Raw genomic sequence first — 20377 nt, 5'->3', positions numbered from 1 at the left:
TAATTAATATGATCATATGCACTACTGGAAACCTATTTTAGCTGACAGCAACTTAGAAAATGGGCTTGATACAATCTGTCTCTTACATTAAATATAAGGAAAGGGAAAACGACTGCTAAAACAGTGCTAATAAGAGTGCTTTCACTACAGGTAGAATTGACTAACGCTGTCTGTCCGGAGCTGCCCTACACACAAGCCAGAGACTGGCAGTCTTGGTACTTCTACTGTGTACGGCTATACAACCGAAGCAGAATTTTATAGTGAAAATTTACTATGCATATTTTCATTAACCACATATTTGTGGACACTATAAATGCAAAAAGCTACCGTATAAGAGGCTAAAAATCATATAAACTGCCGTATGACTGAAAAAGTCTCCCAAGCATCTGCTGGATGAATTAAATTAACAGCTTGTTCTTTTGGGGCGGTTTAGGGGAATTAATCAAAGACGTTCTCCAGCTTTACTCCTTAGTTTAAGACAGCTTGATTTAACAACATAAATATTCTTTTACATTCAGCTGGGAAAGTGCCAGTGCAAAATCAGCTCAATAAAAAAAGTAATATTGTGGATTTTCAAAAGGCCAGAAAAACTTTGCTGTAGTAAATCTCCCTCAATGGGGTTTGGTACAGTTTCATTTAGGAGATATGAACAGAACGTTTCAGGCTTTCCTCCTGGAACAGTAAGGCCGGGAACCTTACATTGAGACCAACATAGATATATTTCAGGAAACAATATCAGCACAGTGAGGAAATAAGTCAGCATTGTGACTGTTGGTGTGGGGGATTCAATGCAAATAAGCCTTTTATGGCTGCAGAGTAGATGTCCTACAAACTCAGGAAATCTACAACAATAAATACTATAAATGACAATGATTAGTGTGGCAGCTGTACTTTCGTCATCTGCAATAAGCAGCGATTAACTCAATATCAAGCAGGAAACAATACAGGGCTTTACAAACATAATGGGAACTAAGTTCCTGCATATACATCTTAAGCTGGGTACACACTTCAGAATTTTCCACCAACTTTTTATGCCGATCGATTTTACATGCGATTGATGTTCCGATCGCTCGGCCCATGGACTGCATACACACTAGCCTTGTTTAGGACGATAAAGGGAAGAGCGGACGTCCCTTTAGTGACTTTTTACAGCCACGTTGTCGTGAGCAATTTCGTACTCACTGTTGTGGATCGGTCGGAAGTTTATACACACTACACAGCGGAAACGAGATTGGAACAAAAATATTAAACGGTACGACCAACCAAATGAGGCGACAATCGTCCATTTGGGCAGACTTTCGACCATCGTGTCACTGCACACACTGACCCAAGTTTTGAACGAGCGGTCGTATGTCGGCTGATTTAGCCGATTATTGGATGAAAACTGTGTAGTGTGTACCTAGCTTTAGTTTCAGACCTGGAGTAACAGCTAGAGTTTCTCAGCTGGGTGCACCAGACCCAAAATCAGTTCTTGATATACAGAGAACACCATTTCCCCAGTAAGAGTACAGAGTATAAACTGGGGCTGGTGACTCTGCATGCCGCTAGCAGCTGTATTGTTATATAGGAGCCAATATAAAAACTTTGTAAAAGTTAACTTGTATTTGATGTACAACACCTTGTGAATGTTGCTTTGGTAATACTCAGAGGGGGTGGTACATCAAGTACAAACTAAGGGTTTCTATGCTGGCTCTGCAACCACGGTTCACCAACTGCTAAGAGGCATGGGGGAAGAGGAGTAATACTTCTTTATCATATAATGTCTTATAATTAATTATACTTTTTAAGATGAAGAACCACTTTTAAGGGGCCGTGCAGCATGAGAATGATTGTAACACAATAGAAAATATACAACAGAATAGGTGAAGTAGAAGAAATTTAGCCTGTTCTAAAGCAGTGTTTCCCAAAACAAGTCCTCAGGAAGCCCTAACAGTGCAGGTTTTTCAGGTAACAAGTGAAATAATTATACCACCTGTGGATCTTTCAAAATGTGTCAGTCAGTAATGAATACACCTGTGCTCCAGCAAAGAGATATTCTGATGAGATCTCTGTTGAAAGACTTTCTTTATAAAAAGCAATATAAGCAAATAATTTTTTTCATATGATCTCCTTTTTTCTGGATTGGGATTTAAGTACTTCAGCTAGTGATCACAAGGCTGCCCTCTGTATTGTGTGGTGGCTACAAGGCTGCCCTCTGTATTGTGTGGTGGTCTCATGGCTGCCCTCTGTAATGTGTGGTGGTCTCATAGCTGCCCTCTGCACTGTGTGGTGGTCACAATGGTGCTGTGTATAGTGTGGCGGTCACAAGAATGCTGTGTATAGTGTGGCGGTCACAAGGGAGGGTGCTGTGTATAGTGTGGCGGGCAAAAGAGTGCTGTATATTGTGTAGCGGGAACAAGGGTACTCAATGTATTGTGTGCACAAGGAAGCTCTCTTTATTCACTGTATTCTCTGTGTTCACTTATTTCCATATGTCATGTACCTATACATTTTCCAAACAGGCTCCAACATACCAGGATCCAGACAAGAAATCAGCAGCAGGTTGTGAAACCTGCAATAACAGGTAGGAGATAACAACATAGTCCACCAACTGCGTCTTCGTTTACCTTCCTAATTTTGTTTTTCTAACCTCTCTTACACTCCCTCTCTTTTTCTTCCTCTCTCCCTTGCCATCCTCTATCTCTCACCTTCCTCAATGTCCTGTGAACTGTCCATCCCCTGCTGTATTTCTACCTTTCACATCGTTCCTGTCACTTTACTCCCTCCTTCACTCTTCCTCATCTTTTCCAATCTTACCCTCTCTGCACAGTGGAGTGTGGTGAGCAGGAGAATTATCTGTCCTCTTTGAGGACCAGGAGAGGAGATATTGGATAAATCTGAAGTTGTACAGTGCTAAATCTACCTACATGTGCTTGCTCCACCTACCAGTGCCATGCTTTGCCTACTTGTGTGTTAGGTCTGCCTACTGTGAAAGGCTCCTCCTTGTATTGCTCAGAATTTGCCTACCATTGCGTATGACATTAGCCTCATCTACCTACTTTTAACTTCAATAGTATTTTTATTTTTTCTTTCAAGTTTAAGGGATACAGAAAAAAAAAGAATGGGAGGGGGAAGGGAAGACCAGAAGAAAGAGAAGGGAAGGGGGGGTACATAGTAGGGTAAACACATTACATCACATCAGAATTTATGGTACATAATACAATAGATACTATCAAGCCAGTAGGTCAGTAATACAGCAATGAAAACCGGCAACATTAAGGAGGATACACTCCCAATGGGATATTCCCATCAGAAAACTATGTGGATTCTGGCAAGGGTTCAATCAAGGTGAACTGTGAAAGGGGTAGCAACGAATCAGCACGAGCTCTAGTCGCCCCCTCACCCTCTGTAGTATACACGTGCCAGGAAAACCACTTTATTAGGGGTGATGAAGGGGATGACGAATATGGCATCCCCCACGTCTCCATTTCGAAGCTGAACTGTATTTTGGCAATCACCTTGTTTAGTGTGGGCAGGTCCGGTGTTTTCCAGTTTTGAGCCAACGCTGCCCTAGCAGCTATCAAAATGTGACAAAACACATATCTAGCATGGAGAGGGAATTGTGGTGGAAAATGCTGTAATAAAGCCACTTCCGGGGTGGGATCTACTTTTTGGGAGATGATCTTATTAGCAAACTCAAATACCTGGTCCCAAAATGGACGGAGGAGAGGGCAGCCCCAAAATATATGCATAATATCCCCCGTTAAGCCGCATTGTCTTCAACAAAATTTGGACTGAGCGGGCCACATTTTGTGAAGATGAGACGGCGTAATGTAGAGTCTATTAATTAACTTCACCATCATTTCCGAATGATTCACACATTTGGACATTTGAAAAGAGTTAACAAATATTTTTTCCCATTGACCAGTGGTGAGCGTAATATCAAGGTCTATTTCCCATTGTAGTTGGGCTCTGGACTTAGTGTCCAATGTAGGAGGAAAGAGAAATTTATACCAAAAGGTAATACCTGCTCTGTTAGAACCCTTCGTCAATCTCGTATATAATATGGCTGGGGCCCGAGACATTTCCAATCCCTGTCCAGGGAGGGTAGAAGACCAGTGTCTAATCTGCAAGTATTTATAGAATTCCTGGGCAGGGAGGCGAAATTTATCCCGTATCTGCGAAAATGACAAAAGCCTCTGCTCTTCAAGTAAGTCTGACCAAAATTTAGCCCCATTCTCAATCCAACTATTTAGGTTTAACTCTGGGATAAGTTTTGCTACAGTTGCCAGTGAGATATTCGTAGTCAGGACCGTAAGATTTTGGCTATTAGCAGTAAACCTATCCCACACCGCCAGGGAGTCTTTAATCATCTTGGGAAGGAGAGCAGTTGCCGGACGCCAGGATTTAGGGACCCAGATCAAGTCTTCTAGTGGGAACCTCAAACACAGTGCCCTTTCTAAGTCAACCCACGGTTTCTGATTTGGGGGTAGAAACCAATCTCTTATTTGGGATAATAGACAAGCGTGATGATATTTATGTTAATCTGGTAACGCTAGACCACCATGTTGCTTGGGCAAGCACATTCGAGAACTGGCAGGGGGTTTACCTTTCCATACATAGGTTATCATAACTGACTGCAGTTTATCAAACAATGGTTTCGGGATGCTAGCAGGTATGGTCCGAAATAGATACATCATTTTCGGTAGCACCGACATCTTAAAAGTTGCCAACCTTCCCAGCCAGGAGATCTCGCAGCAGGCCCATGATTTGGTTAATGTGAGTAACTGCTGTATCAAAGCCGTATAATTTAGATTGATTGTGCTATCTAAGGAGGGGGAGGGCACTCATTTTCCAGGAGTATTGAAAGGTTTTTTTAAGATGTTCCGTCTTCAAAGGGGGGATGTTTACTGGAAGGGCCTCAGATTTAGTTGAGTTAAGTTTGTAGTATGATGCTCGGCTATAGGCATCAAGTATATTGTGGAGGGCCGGCAGCGAGGTCTCCGAGCTGGTCACAAATAATAAAACATCATCGGCAAACAGACATAATTTGTGAATCGTGTTCTTGATGTTGATACCAGGGAACAGAGGAGAAGATCTATTAGCTATTGCAAGGGGTTCTATTGCCAAAACAAAAATCAACAGGGATAGTGGGCAACCCTGTCTAGTACCGTTTGAAATCTTGAAGCCGTCTGACATGAAACCATTGCAAAACATCCTAGCTGATGGGTCAGAGTATAATGCAGAGATAGCTGATAAAAATTTGCCATGAAATCCGAACCGGAGAAGGACCCTCTCCAAATATCCCCATTGTAGTCTATCGAAAGCCTCATCTACCTACTTTTAAGTTGCTCCGCCTACAATTCATTTAGTCCACCTGTTCCCATTAATGTATTTCATTAGCATAAAAGTCTCCATACTAGAGTCTGGAAACAGCGTGCCTTGGGGTGATGTAATGAGCAGTGTGTTGGGAGGGACCACTGCCCAATAGTCACTCCAGGATTTTATTTTGGCTTATCTGATTACGTAATCACCTGCAGCTGTCCAGCTTACATAGTGCAGTGCAGAGTGGTCGCTGCAGCAAAGGAAGAGGTGACCCTAGAAGCATTGGGGGGGCCCAAATTTGCTATGGGGCCACCAAGGTTCTAGACATGCCCCTACCTGTGAGTCAGCCACATGAGGTGCTCGGAGTGTTGGAAATGAAACGTAAGAGTTATGGCTAGTGATTTTGTCTGCCCACCTCATTGCTAAACAGGGAACCACAAGTGAGTTAGTACTAGAGAGGCATAAGGTTTATTTTTGAACCTGAGAAAATCTATATATTAACCTGTGTTAGAAATGCAGCTGGCTAAGATCAGTTTACCGAAACCTTCTGGTGTTCATGGCGACTGAATAATGAAAGTTTGGCTCCTGGGTTGGGTGTTCTGGGCTCTGCTGTATGGCATTTGTTTACCCTACAAAAGATGGATCCTGGTAAAACTTCCTGAACACACTGTACAAAGCTATACAAAGCAATGTATCTCCATGGAAACTATCTTACCTATTTGATTAAAGACATCATGGTTAACAATGTACACAAAGCAGCTGTCATTAACGGTGAAGTTAGGCTATCACTACCTTGAAAATAATCAACTGATATATGTAAAAGGCATTTCTAGAATTGTAAGAATATATTTTATATCCACTAGGTATATTTAAATAAACACATTTGTGTTGATTTCTTCTTGATGACAATTACAATAATAAGAGCCTCTCTCTGTTTTCATGATTATAGCCATATTAAGATAATTATGAAAATAGTATGCCAATGTTTCCCAATATGTTCTGTTCTTGTCACAGTGTTTGTCTGGTTGTCTTGTCATGTTTATGTGTTTATTATAATAATAATTCTTTCTCTATGTAGCACCTTTCACACAATAGGACTGAAAGCAGTTTACACTGTTATACAGTGACGCAGCCATATTGGGTGCACTCAGTTATTATTCAGTGGAATTATTTACATGAGTCCCTGGCCCATTGGAGCTTACAATCTAAATTTCATACCACACTAGGGTCTTGGTTTGTCAGAAGCCAATTATCTTTCCACTATGTTTTTGGACTATGTGGGAAGAAACCAAAGCACCCGAAGGTGTTAAAACATAAAAACTCCAATCCGATAGAACCATGGTAGGAATCTAGCCCATAAACCCGACATGTGAGGCAGCAATGTTAACCACTGTGCCACCTGTAGTGGGTGCAGCAGTATGTTTGCTATGGGCCCACAAAAGTCTAATTAAGCCCCCCGTCCTGTTTGATACCATCTTATCAGATGGAGGAGAATTTCAGGCTTATTTTATGATAAATTAGGAAAGGCAAAGATTTTCATTTTGAAAATTATCACCGATTTTTGGGGATCAGTCCGCTACTAATAAATTGTCAATAAATTGTCCCCCAGAGAGCGAGATTACACAACAGATTATGTGAGTGTAGTTCAGTTACTGTGTTCTATTTCGGCTTAGTTTAGGAAACTGGTTTACATTTATATGTCTGTATGTCGATTTGTTATCATTAATTTTATTCAATAAGTATTATGTCTTTTTATCATATTAAATCCAATTTAATCTGTATTTGTGTTCTTTAAAAAATTGGCATTTATGCAGGGTCTTGCTTGGTTTACATTATCGCTGATTACATTAGGTTGTGATTGCATTTTGCAATAAGTCAGGGAGTAACAAAACTTTCTAAGAGTGTCATATCATGAACTAAATTTTAGTGGTGGGAGTATTTTATATTTAAGTGTAAGAGAGCGACTACGGGCTTGATTCATCTTCGGATTTAAGTTCTGAAGCGTGCTGTATCCATACTTGCCAACTCTCCCGGAAAGTCTGGGAGACTCCCAAAATTCGGGTCAGGCTCCCGCGAGAGCTGGCATTTCTCCCGCATCCCGGGATTCCCTTGTCAAAATGACGTGATTCACCAAGAATCGCGTCATTTTAGCCCTGCTGCCCGTGACAAAACGTCATTTTACTCATCGCCCATTAGTCACGTCCCTCTCCCGGACGTCGCCTACTAAAAGTAGGTAAGTATGGCTGTATCTTGCGTAAATTGTTCTGTACATGGTCAGAAATTGACATTACGCCAGTCAGCACAATTACATCAAATTCATGTCCAAACACAAATGACACTTCCGACTGCATACTACTAGAATCTCATAACAGAGGTGGGAAGGGGGAGACACACATAGCCAATGTACAGTAAGGACTTCCCGAGGTCCAGCGAACACACATTCATCCAATTCAAGCTCTGGGAGTCTCTGAGGGACGTGTTTTTAAACCGTATCATTGCACCAGCTACAGGACAGGTGTAAATGCCGAGTGACAGTGATGACTGACACGTATGCATACCAGGACATGTGCATCGAAGCTACAAAAATAAATTTTACGTACAGTACACATTAAGAACATCCTGATCATCAACATCATCATCAGCTATTTATATAGTGCCACTACTTCCGCAGAGCTGTACAAAGAACTCACTCACATCAGTCCCTGCCCCATTGGGGCTTACAGTCTAAATTAATTTATGTAGTTCATATTAAAACAAAAATAAAAAAAATGTTTTTAACATGTATTTTTATTATTGACAAGTTAACCCGTGCATGATACTCATGCATTCTAGTCAAATCAAGCTACTTAAGGTGTTAAAAAGGTTCTTGTCATGCATTTGGGCCTAGCCCAGGCCTCCTCAGGGGAAGAGCGTTACTTCCCGACGTAAGCGCCCTTTTTTAACGTGGTTTTGTCCACATGTCACCACCTCATCATTCTTCTCCATCACCTCATCCTTCATCTTTATCGCCACATCTATCGAGATGTCTATTCAGACACAGGGATCTCTCTCAGTGGTCCTGAGTATCACACTCCTCTCACTCTGTCACCCCCGGCAACCACCAACCACTCCCCACTGTCACCCCCGGCAACCACCAACCACTCCCAACTGTCACCCCCGGCAACCACCAACCACTCCCAACTGTCACTTCTCCTTCAAGAAATATATATATATTTTTTTAAAATCTTTATAAACACTTTTAACAATTAACAAATTAAATTAACAAATTAAAAACATCTTAGTATACCAAATTTCAGCCCTTTCTGAATTTTTTTTTCCACACACACTAAGAATTTAGTAGGTCAGTGTATAACTCCGCCCAGCAGGTGGCGCTGCAGCTTGGTTTTATTTTTTCCACACACAGACAGACTAACACACGCCACTAGGCATATATATATATAGATTATAGTATTAAGAGTTTAATTTATTTAATAGATTTTCTGTTTTGTCTGTCTGCATATGGCAAGTAATTTATAGCCAGAGCATACGTATACCCATATTCAATGGAAATGGTTCTTGAGATCCGCTTGTATTTCAATATGGGAGTACATAACATGTGATTTGTTTTAAACGCAAGTTGCGTTCACTTCGAAGATGAATCAGGAGCTAAGTGTGAGAGAGATTTCTGGGGGCTTTTATTCATTTTGAGACAGACCAGGGGGTAAATGTATTAATGTCCGGATTCTTCAACTCCGGCGTGTTCAGCGTCTTCGGCGATTAAATTTAAAGCGGCGCTGCATTGTAAAGGGAAACTTCCCTTTACAATGTATGCAGCGCCGCTTTAAATTTAATCGCCGAAGACGCTGAACACGCCGGAATTGAAGAATCCGGACATTAATACATTTACCCCCTGGTGTATTGTTTTGATTAACCTATTCACACCCACATGTCACGCATGCTCAATTGGGTCTTATTGTGATACCTGTATTATATGAAAACCTACATATTTGTCTAGTTTTTGGATCTGCCCTCCAGGAGAACTTGGAGGTGAGGTCCAAGGGACAAGTCCAGCAGGCGTGACAACGCAATGATGCAATTTGAGTCATCATGCAGTAGGGAGCGGGGCCACAATGGCACTATTCGCATATAATTACGTTATCAGGAACCCAACCACTTCAGAAGAAATTGAAGCAAGATCTGGGAGGGTGACCTACTCTGCCAGGAGTCTGGGGGGAGATCCAGAAATTCTGGAGTCTCCTGGAAATTCCAGAAGAGTAGGCAAGTGTAGGCAATACTAGTAGGAGCAGTGCTACACAGTTATAGGGGAAGATTGGTAGTGGCAGTGTGGTGGAGGATAGGGGTAATTTTTAGGCATGGTGTTCTAAATGATGGAAAAGCTCTTTACCTGGAGAAATAACTCCCAAACATAAGTCTAGAGAACATGCTTTACAGCGTATCTATCGCCTGCTTCACAATTCTGAGAAAATGTCATTTTTAACCTTTTGTCTTATTTATATATGAAAATAGGACTTATCTGTATACCACAGCAAGGAACAAGGCAAGCACATCTGGGATGTGATCTAAGCAGTCAATCTCTCTGCTTGCTGTTTGTAGGGGACTGTGAGCTGACAACATCAAGGTTTATTTATAAGCCCCATGCTTTCTCTGACATGAAACACTGTAAGGTCTGCAAGTATAGCACGTTGACTTCACAGCTCAACTGCGTCGGGCCACCTATTATTGGATATATATCTAAATTACTTGATTTTCATACAGTGCAGGAAGCACTGCTGTGCCATTCTGTAGAGCCTCCTAACATTTTCCCCTTTGCTGTCAATAAAACTGTGCTGGAAACGCAGTAATTCAAGGCATCTATTCAAGAAGCGATGTTAAAAAAGTGTTAAAAAAGAAACTCAGTGGGTCATGTATTCCATTACATTTCACTAGATGTCAAGGAAAAAAAACACATTTGTATCAGTTCAATCACTGAACCTTCAATGATTTGAAGTTATCTTTAGTGTAGGATAGCTGCTTTTTGTTGCTTTTGTTCTTCATCTGTTAACACTGTCTAGTTAATGTCCCTGAAGTATTGTAATCTTATGTACTTTAGCGCAGCCAAGTGGTGAGAATGAGTATAGTATAGTTTGTGTAAAGTCTTGGTGCATGGGTGTGTGTGTGTCAGTGTATATATACATGTGTGTGTGTGTGTGTATATATATATATATATTCTTTTTTTCACACTGCCTCTAATCTTTCTGTTCTGTATAACTGATATCCTCTGATATCCCTTTTGCCAAGAGCCAAACAGCATATTTATATATTTTATTTTTACAGCTGACCTTATCTTTGATGACACTATTAACACTATTACACCCTCACAGCTGCCCCAATCTCCACTCTAAGCCACACTCCCTCCTCTTGTTTCAGCTGTGCCCTCTTCCACTTAGAATGTAAGCTCTCTAATGAGCAGGGTCCTCCATACCCTTTGTTTTCATGTCTGTATTTATTTTGTCTGTCTTGTATGTCCTTGTTTTATGTATGTCCTGTTTTTAAGGTGCTGCAGAGCACTGTGGTACTTTAGAAATCTACAAAAATAATAATAATACTACAATTTTATCAAATAAATACTGCCCCATTTCATTGTTCCTATATTCATAAAATACATTAATTTCATGCTATAGGAGACAGTGTTGAATTAATGTGAAATTGATTGAATTTTTTCAGGCCTATAAATAATATCACACATGTCCTTGCTTATTAGTCATGTGTGGGAGAAGGTTTTTCCTAAATGGCACAATTTTAATTATTTATCAACAAAAACAAGTTGCTTCTTAAAAAATATATATATAAAGTGGTGTATATCTTAATTGGTTGTGTTACATATTCCTTTTTCAAATTGAATGTTATCATTCTGGGAAGGAGAGGGGGTGGAGAGTACATAGAGGCAGACAGATCACTTGCACAGAGACCACGGAAAATGTGACAACACATTGGGCCTCACTGGGGCAGAATTATAGATATTACAAGGAGGTACAAAGGCTATGGGACCCAGAGGTCAGGGCCCGGCGATCCGGCTCATACATAGTGATGTCCCATTTGGGCTTTTTCAGAACAAAGATTTTCCTCAAAGGGTAGTGATTTGTGGTGCAAGATGGTGACGTTTGTGGAGGACTATAGTTGAGTGGGTGAGGGTGTTCCTTGCCGACTAATAAGTAGTCACACCACTAAGCCTAGATTTGTTGCGCAGTGCAAAAAAGAGATTTCACAGGGCTAGATCAGTGTAATGAGATGAGATGGGGGAGAGGGATCATGTTTAGGTGGCTCGTGTTGCTTTGTGGAAGGCACACAGACATCTTCACAGCTAAAACAACTGAAATTCACACCAGATCCGAGCTAGAGGAGAACAGGTTTTGTCCTTTACTTTAAATGGAATGCATTTTTAAGTTGTGATGTTTTCCTGCCCCTTCAGGTTTTTCCACCTCCCCGCAGCCTGGTTGCCCTTCTACCTTGGAAGGACATGTCCCTTAACGTGCACTGGGCAGACTATAAAGGTGCAAAGGTGGAAATCCAAACCAATTTTTACAAGACTGAGGGCGCGGCTATGGCTAAAAGAGTATTGGAGGTAAATGTATCAAGGTCCTATTTTTTCAGCGTTTTAAAATCGCGGCAAATCGCGTGTGAGAACCCGCAATTTTAGTCCCAAAGTTGCCAGATGTATGAAACTGCGATTTTTACTCTGATCTTAAATATCGCTGGTCATCTCTGGCGCTTTGCTGGAATGTCAAACACTCTAACTTACCTAACTGTCCTGTGTTTCCTGCGTGATTACTAAACACATCACTGTTACACTGCCCCTGCCTGTACAGCTGGAGGTCCAGCAGCTGTCAAATGTGTAAAAATAGATAAAAAAAAGAAAAAAAAAGCAAGGGGTCCCCTCCTGCCCAGCCACTATTAACCCTAGTGCTGCCAGCCTACTAATTTGGGGAAAACATTTGTGTGGGGTCCCCCCGATTTTCACATAACCAGCACTAGGCAAACCAGCCGGGGTGGGTGGCACTATAGCAGGGGGACACAAGGCAGGGGTCCCCCTGCCATAATGACAAACCAACCCCAGGCTGTTCAGCGCTGGGCTGAATTCCCTAGGGAGTGGGGTCCACTGAAAAAAAAAGTGGGCTGAAAGCACTAGGGTTCTTCCTACACCCCAGGGTGGTTGGTGTAGGGTAATAACGGTGATAGTTAAAGTAAAAAAATAAACACAAGCCATTTTGTTTTGTGGAACTACAAGTCCCAGCCAGCCCAGGCTGCCATAAAGAGTGTGGGCATGCTGATAGTTGGATAACTACAAGCACCAGCATACCCATGGCAGCCAAGGCATGCTGGCACTTGAAGAACCACAAGTGCCAACATGCCCTGACACCCATGGCTGGCTGTGACCTGTAGTTCCAAAAAAAATATGCTAAAAAAAAAACACCATTCCCTGTTTTAAACCACCAAATTGTAACAAAAATAATAAATGTGCCTCATTATTGGAACTTTGTGGAAAGATCAACAAATTGGTTGTCCCCACATCTATACCATCAACAGACCTAAAAAAAAACCTTCTATCATTGGATCTCTGTAGATGAACTTGTTTATTGGTTTTGCCCTGATCCATCACAGCTTACAGTCTAAATTCTCTACCACACACACTGGGGTCCATTTGTTCGGCCAGTTGAAACCCTGACACCAGAGCTTTGCTAATGACTGTGCCATGACATGACCATGCTTTAGACCAGTGATAGACTAACAGTGGGTGGCTGGGACTGCTAGCAAAAGGTTAGCTATGTGTTCTTTAGGCCGAAAAATGTTGTATTCTTTTATATTTAACCAGTATTGTTGCTGCCACGGCTGTCTTTGCGTCTTCTTTACGTTTTGGATTGAAACTGCTTTAAAAACATTTTGAATACACGATTATCTTTCTGATAATTTGATACCTTTGTCTTATTATACTTCTTTATATATTTGTGTGAATTTCACTTATCATTATGTATGTAGCAGTGTGGGTGCATTAGAACAAATCAATTCATATTTTTTTCTCTTAGTTTGGAAATTAAATGGCTTTTCATTTCTATTCGACATGTGAAGAACTTGTTTATTGCAGTTTAAAATATAACAAGTGTTAGCGCCGTAAAATCTGCTTTCATCCTGCAACTTTACTCTTTGATGAATAAGCGAATGGCACTACAGCAACATGAAGGGACTGAAATGATAAAAGACCAGGTTCTGTTTCTGTAACAAACATGATCCTTTCACTGCTTTTAAAAAAAGAAAAAGTAAATACCTTGCTGAATAAAACACAGGTACACTTATGTCTGTCTAAGATGCTCGAGTATGTGAAGAAGAATAAATAATGAACTTTTTTTTTCTATTTTTGTGCAGGAGTCAGTTCATCAGTAAGTAAGTTGACTTGAACTTATAATGAATATAAATTTTGGTTTACCTCCATGTAGCAGTTAGGCATACTGGCACCCACACCTCCACTCTTATAGAGAGCTGCTCGATCAATGATGCAAAATAGAACACACACGGCTAGTTATAGGTGGTGTTTCAGTGCAGATCCTGGGGAGGGTTAAGGCTATCCAATCAGGAGCTGCAGTTTAAGACAACTCTCACCCATAGCAGTTGTATGTGTCTCCTATTCAGCTATTAAACCAACAATCCTATGGTGCTACCTACAATTTAATCCACAATTTAACAAACCCTGCTCTAGCAAATACAACATCGACTACAATGTTGACAGAACATGCGTGTAAAGAATATACAGTGTTAACATATTCCTAAGGACATGCAATTCACGTTATCATTTCCCTGGTCCTGAAATGGGCACTGTGTCACACTCCGCTCCACGAGCCTCAAAACATTGACTGCCACTTTAATTCGGTTCCTAGTGCAGACCATTGGTCATGGTCTGCACCTGTGATTGATATACCTGTGTGCTGATCAGTTCTGCTATTGGTTAGTCTCCCTTTATAAGGTCCCTCCTTTCATCCTTGGATTGTTGGTTCTTCAAGTCATACCTGTTGTATGTTGATGTCTCTTTTACCCATTCCACAATCCATGGTAGGCTGCTACTTCATCACTGCTGTGTGTTCATCGCTGCTGTATGTTGGACTTCCTCAATCTCTGCATACCTGTTCCACTGCTCGTGGTAAACGCTATGATCCACACCTGTCACCTATTCAGCCTGCATTGCTGACTACTGTTACCTGTTCCACAATCCGTGGTAAGCTGCTATTTCATCGCTGCTGTGTGTTCATCGCTGCTGTATGTTGGAATCCCTCAATCTCTGCATACCTGTTTTACTGCCAATGGTAAACGCTATGATCTACTCCTGTATCTACTTGGCCTGCACTACTGACTATTGTCTTCTGGTTTCATAAACCGTGACAAGCTGTGTTTCATCGTGGTTGTATATGTCTGGACATTGCTTATTCCTGTGCCTCAATTCTATTATTAGTAGAGACTTTGATTATTACATGTGCAGCCTGTATTATTGGATGTTGCTGACAATTACTACTTTTGCATGTCTTCATGATCACCGGTTGCAAATTGCTCAAGTCTTCATTGAGCTCTTGTATTAATATTTTATAATAAATGGTAATCTTTGTTACCACCATCTGATGTCCGAATTGGATCCTTCTTCTGTTATGTAACTTGTTCTCTAGCTGTCACACTGGGAGCTTTTCCTGGAGGGCCGCGACCTGCAAGGTGGAAGCCGCAGAATCCCTGGTGAACACCTTTCATTTTGTGGACTCCACGCCTCCAGGGAAGTTCAGTCAATACCCATTTTGACAGCGGGATCTCACTCAATCATTCGTGAGCTAACCTGACACACTGTCTCCTGATGTGATTTCTGTCATGTTCACACCCATGTTGCAGCAGGTAACTGCTCTCCAAGAGTATTGCCTGCTCTCTCTGGAGTCCAGGAGATCTTGGCCAATGCCGGGAGTCTCCCACACATTCTGGGAGAATAGGTAACTATGCTTTTGTATGTATAATAGATATATTATAGATAAGATATAGCGGTACCTACAGAGTAAAGGGACGTTTAATGTAATATTCTTTTTTTTTTTTTTTTTTTTAAATTAGAGTTATTAAAAGCTATGTTGTAACGAGACCTAACATAGCCCCTTGCTCAGAAAATATGGAGACAATCCATATGGCAAGAAATATATACATTCATTCTACATAGCCTAAATTGGCCATTACACTTATACACAGTGCTGTAGTACCATTAAATAACATATGAATAATTGTGTTTTGATGTAATTATGTATGATTTAGAATAATGTCCTTCATCACCACATAAAATGTATCTATCCCGTATGATAAATAGCTGACTCTTTCCTTTCACACAATGTCTTTGAGTTTGTTTACATTGGTTCTTTCCAAATGGAAGATTATAAATTAAACGCCAAGAATAGCTACATTTTTGGACCCAGCAAGCAAATATGGGTAATATGTATGCACCAGACAGCATTTTAAGAGATTTGTGCCACATTAAAATCCTCTGTCCCATAACACCATCTTCTAATTTCAGCCAAAAAGTAACATATGTTCTCTCTGGGGCGGTCATTTATTATAGTTCTGAAACATAGCAGTGAAGCCAATGACAAAATGTAAGTGAAAATCTGACTTCTAGGGGTTTAACTAACACAGTCTGCAATTTATCTACCTTAAGAGTTTGTTTTTTACTTTTAATTAGAACAGGCTTAAGCAACCCGTGACTCTACAGAAGTTATTGAACTACAAACCCCAGCATGTTCTGCCTACTTATGATATGATGACACAGTTCAACAATAGCCACCAGAGACCCCAACTGTTTACCTGTGAACTGAGGAAATTGAAATGAAGCTGTGTCTTTGTAAATAAAACGTGTAATTCTGGTCACACACAGTACAATCCTAATGCTCAGCTCCAACATTGAGAAAGTGAATTACTGTCCAATTTGGTCACAAACTTGGATGGCCAAATTTAACAGAATCCAACAGGAGATCATCGCCCACACAAGTCGATAGGGTCACCTTCCAACCGTCTTTACGTACATGATTGATAATGATCCCATTTATTTCCATACAACCATTTACAAGGACTGATGATTATTTTGGTGCAAAACAATGCAATATTTGAGCAATTATCAGGGGCAATATCATAGTGTGAGTCGCCAGCTAAATATAATTATAATAATAATCATAACAAATTAGATAACAAATCAATGAAAATCCACAAGATACTGTAGTCCACTTTTAAAGGTTACCTCCTCTTGCAGACATGTCACTCCAAACACAGCAAGTATTTCCAGATCTTAACCTGATCACACTACAATGCTATTTTACTGTACACCAAAAACTGTCCGGAGCACACAGGAATTTAGTGGATCCAACGTGGTCCACTTTGGCACTACCTACAACAGAGGCACTGAGTCTAATGTAGCATGTGTGTTCATCAGTGACCTCGCAAGGAGGCAAGGCCTTCACTGCTAGGTCACGTCCCTCCATTTGTCTAAAAAACATAACCTCCATGTATGTACTAATAGAAGCAGGGACTTCAGGCATGGGGTGACTGGGTAGGAATACCCAGATAAAAATGGTAGTAACACTGGAGCTGGTAACAGGAGCTTGTACCAAATGATAGAAGCCAAAATCAGTCAGAGTATCAAGATTACGGAGACTAAAGATCTGGCATTTAAATATACTGCTGTTTCAATGGGGAGGCGGATCACAAATGCGTTCAAGTGACCCAGTTCTTAAAGACGAGCTTGTGTTTGCGAATCAAAATGGTGGCCGGTAGGAGCAGAAAGTTCCGGCAGCTTCCAGGAAGTACCTGTCCTGTGCCACCAGCCAAGAAGATCCAGAGCGCTGTGCCTGGTAAGTACATTATAAGGTCCAGCGCGTGACAATATCTTTGTGGAAGCTTTTGCTTTGAATGTACTTGCACTTTCCCAGTTTTTTATCCACCACCTGCCAACTCTGAGCCAAGTCTTGACGCAGGTACAGCAGGTTTATATTGTCAAGAGAATTTACAAAAAGGAATCCATTGATATTATGACGTTTTTAATACTAATGCTTGAAATTTGCGTCTGAATTTTCTATCCTCTGCGCACAGGTCTCCAGAATTTAAATTCCTCTGTATTTCAATGTCCTCAACCCTTAGAATTACCTTCATTTCATTAATTTATTGAATATACAAGAAAGCAAATCTTTCTCTTTTGGTATTTATGAAGATAAATGTGAAGTGTATCTGACTAATTTGTATTGTGTGAGTATTGAGATAAAGAAATCAAGGTGCCCAATGCATGCTGTGAGATCACTAGCAATATAAGGAAAGTGGCCTTATATCACAATGTGTGTCAAGGACATGAGTGATAATAATGCAATCAGATTGGATCATTATTGAGTATTCTCATAAATCTGTGGAGCATGACCACTCTCAATCCAAGTGTACCATCATCTTCCAACCGCACTAACAAGCCCCTATTTGGTCCAGATGTGATCCAGGCATCTGATCCAAACTGAAAAGCTGGATCTCATGTGGGGGCCAAACTGGATATTTATGCTGTCACTTGGCGCTCAGCTCTAGCAGCAGGATTGGCTCATATATGGCCAACATTTGTCAAGTGATCATATAACATAGTATTTGTTAATTTAACTACACATTAAATTACTATTTGTTTTTGCTCTGTTATTCTTCTACACTATACTTGGCATCTATGACCTTACTGTATTCAGCAATTAGTTTTAAGAAATTGGTATTAGTTCTTTAAAATGCTTGGGGTTTATTATAGCTAAATCTCATTACTTTTACAAGTAGAAACCTACAAGTATCCTGCAAGATATGTAATGCCATTCTCTAGTGTTCTAAATGAAAGCATTTTAAAAGTGCCACACTATTTTTCCCCAAATGTATCAGCTGCATTGCCTCCTCTTCTCTTTGCATGACAAGCTTTGTGCAAGAAAAACAGTGCATTGCACTGATCACCTCATCTCACGCAAGAATTCTCCTTGTGCTGCCCCCTCCACTGGAACGACCTCCCTCACTCCATCAGTCTGTCCCCTAATTTGTGCTCCTTCAAACGGGCTCTCAAAACCCATCTGTTCCTCAAAGCCTACCAGGCATCCACCTAACCCTCTCTCCATGCTTGTTCTCCTCACTTTCCACTTCCCTGTTCACACTCCTTTTGTGCTTGATCCCCTCCAGTGACTCCTCTCGTGCCTGCTGTCTATTTCCCCTCCCTTTAGAATGTAAGCTCTTGCAAGCAGAGCCCTCTTCCCTTCTGTCTCTATACCATTTCTTCTCCTCTAATGTCACTGTACTAGCTAGGAGCTATTGGAGTCTTGGCATTACTCGTTTTGCTCTGTACTTTTGTACCCTGTATGGTTTACTGTTTGTATTCTGTACAGTGCTGCGGAAATCTTGTGGCGCTATATAAATAAAGGATAATAACAATAAATAGTAATCTTCAAGCAGGCCCGGCGCTCCCATTAGGCAAGGTTAGGCACTTGCCTAGGGCGCCGGGCTCTGGAGGGCGCCACAGATTAAAAATTTCTTTAAAACTGTGCGGCGACCGCTGACCATACCTTTCATGGCCGCCACACAGCTTCAGATACATCCACAGGGAGGGGGGGAGGGACTATTGATCATCACCACCGCCGCCTCTCTGCTCCGTCTCCTCCCCTCCACTCACTGACTGTCGGGCCGTGACATCATCATCACGGCCCGACAGTGTCAGTGAGTGGAGGGGAGCAGACGGAGCAGAGAGGAGGCAAGTTAAGGTAAGAAAAGACGGGGGGGCGCCGATTTTGAAAATGGGGTGGGGGGCGCCGATTTTGAAAATGTGCCTAGGGCGCCAAGGACCCTAGCACCGGCCCTGTCTTCAAGGTAGGGTAAAGCAATTCAGAGGAATAATAAACCCAAATTTTAAATTTTCATGTGTGAAAAGTGGAAGTAAGATGCAATGTTCAGTCTGCTTTTAGCGGAGCTGCAGTGGAAAGTCAAAGTGGGAATTAGCAACTGTATATCTCTCAATTGCAGATTATAAAAAAAAACAAAAAAAACACATCTCACATCTAGGACACTGCCTGGTATAGTGCAGAGCATTGTATGCCAGTTACATAACTGTCCAAGCCACTGTGTATGAATCATGCGGCTTTCTTTTACCTTGGAGAATTGTTAGCCAACCACACAAAGTAGGCTTTGAACTGTCACACATATCATGCAACTCACAATACATGGGTAAGACCGCAATTTACGCCTAATCTAAATCAACCCCAAACTCTAATCACATTACATATGATTTAGATTCCAATGTTTAATGATATTTTATTTTACACATTTTTAAATATTGATGAAAATGTTCCTTTCAAGTAATTGGCAGTTTAACACATTATCAAATACATTGCAATTCTATAATAACATCTGGACATCTTGCTTGAGCATTGCATGCTAGGCTGCCATCTAGTTGTGAAATTACATTTCACACAAAGTCAGTTTACACTTACCATAATGACTGTAAGGGAAATGGTCAGTCTGGAAACACCACCAAAATAAGCTGCTGAACCAATGGCTGCAAAAAGTCCAGGATCAATCCATGCACCATACTCATCACTTCGGACGCCAAACATATACACCAGAATCAGACCGACAATCCTACCAAACAATGCACCAGTGTACCTGTAAGAGAAGATTCCTGTCTTTAGATAAACTGCACATGTTTGTAAATGCAAGAGTCTCATAAAGTCCTACTGTTTTAGTGAATGATGAAAGCAGTCATGTTAGCAATGCGAAAGGCAATGAATTCCTATATTTTTATAAATATTTAAATAAATATTGTTGTAAAGATGAAGGAAAATGTATAAAACAGGATTTTTTACTCATCGTAAAATCTGTGGTGTCCATTGGGGGGAAACTCTGACTGTAGGGTACAGTAGGTGGACTTGGAGCTAGGCCACTTTAATTCTCAACTGTTGAAGGATATGCCTCTCCCATCCGGAGCCATCCTCAGTTTTATAACAAAGCCCAGAAGAGGGGGCCCATCTAGCCATAACAACAGGATACC

General features: G+C 41.0%; 1 protein-coding gene across 1 annotated transcript in view; it reads right to left on the bottom strand.

Moving 5' to 3' along the window:
• Positions 1-20377, bottom strand: part of LOC142159002 (chloride channel protein C-like) — a 128110-nt gene that overhangs the window by 57130 nt on the left and 50603 nt on the right. The window contains exon 13 of the mRNA XM_075213498.1: positions 19821-19992. Coding sequence (XP_075069599.1) covers positions 19821-19992 — 172 coding nt within the window. The remainder of the gene's footprint in view (positions 1-19820; positions 19993-20377) is intronic.

This window comes from Mixophyes fleayi, chromosome 5, assembly GCF_038048845.1.
Source record: "Mixophyes fleayi isolate aMixFle1 chromosome 5, aMixFle1.hap1, whole genome shotgun sequence".
NCBI classification, from domain to species: Eukaryota; Metazoa; Chordata; class Amphibia; order Anura; family Limnodynastidae; genus Mixophyes; species Mixophyes fleayi.
This window is presented reverse-complemented; position numbering and strand designations above follow the sequence as displayed.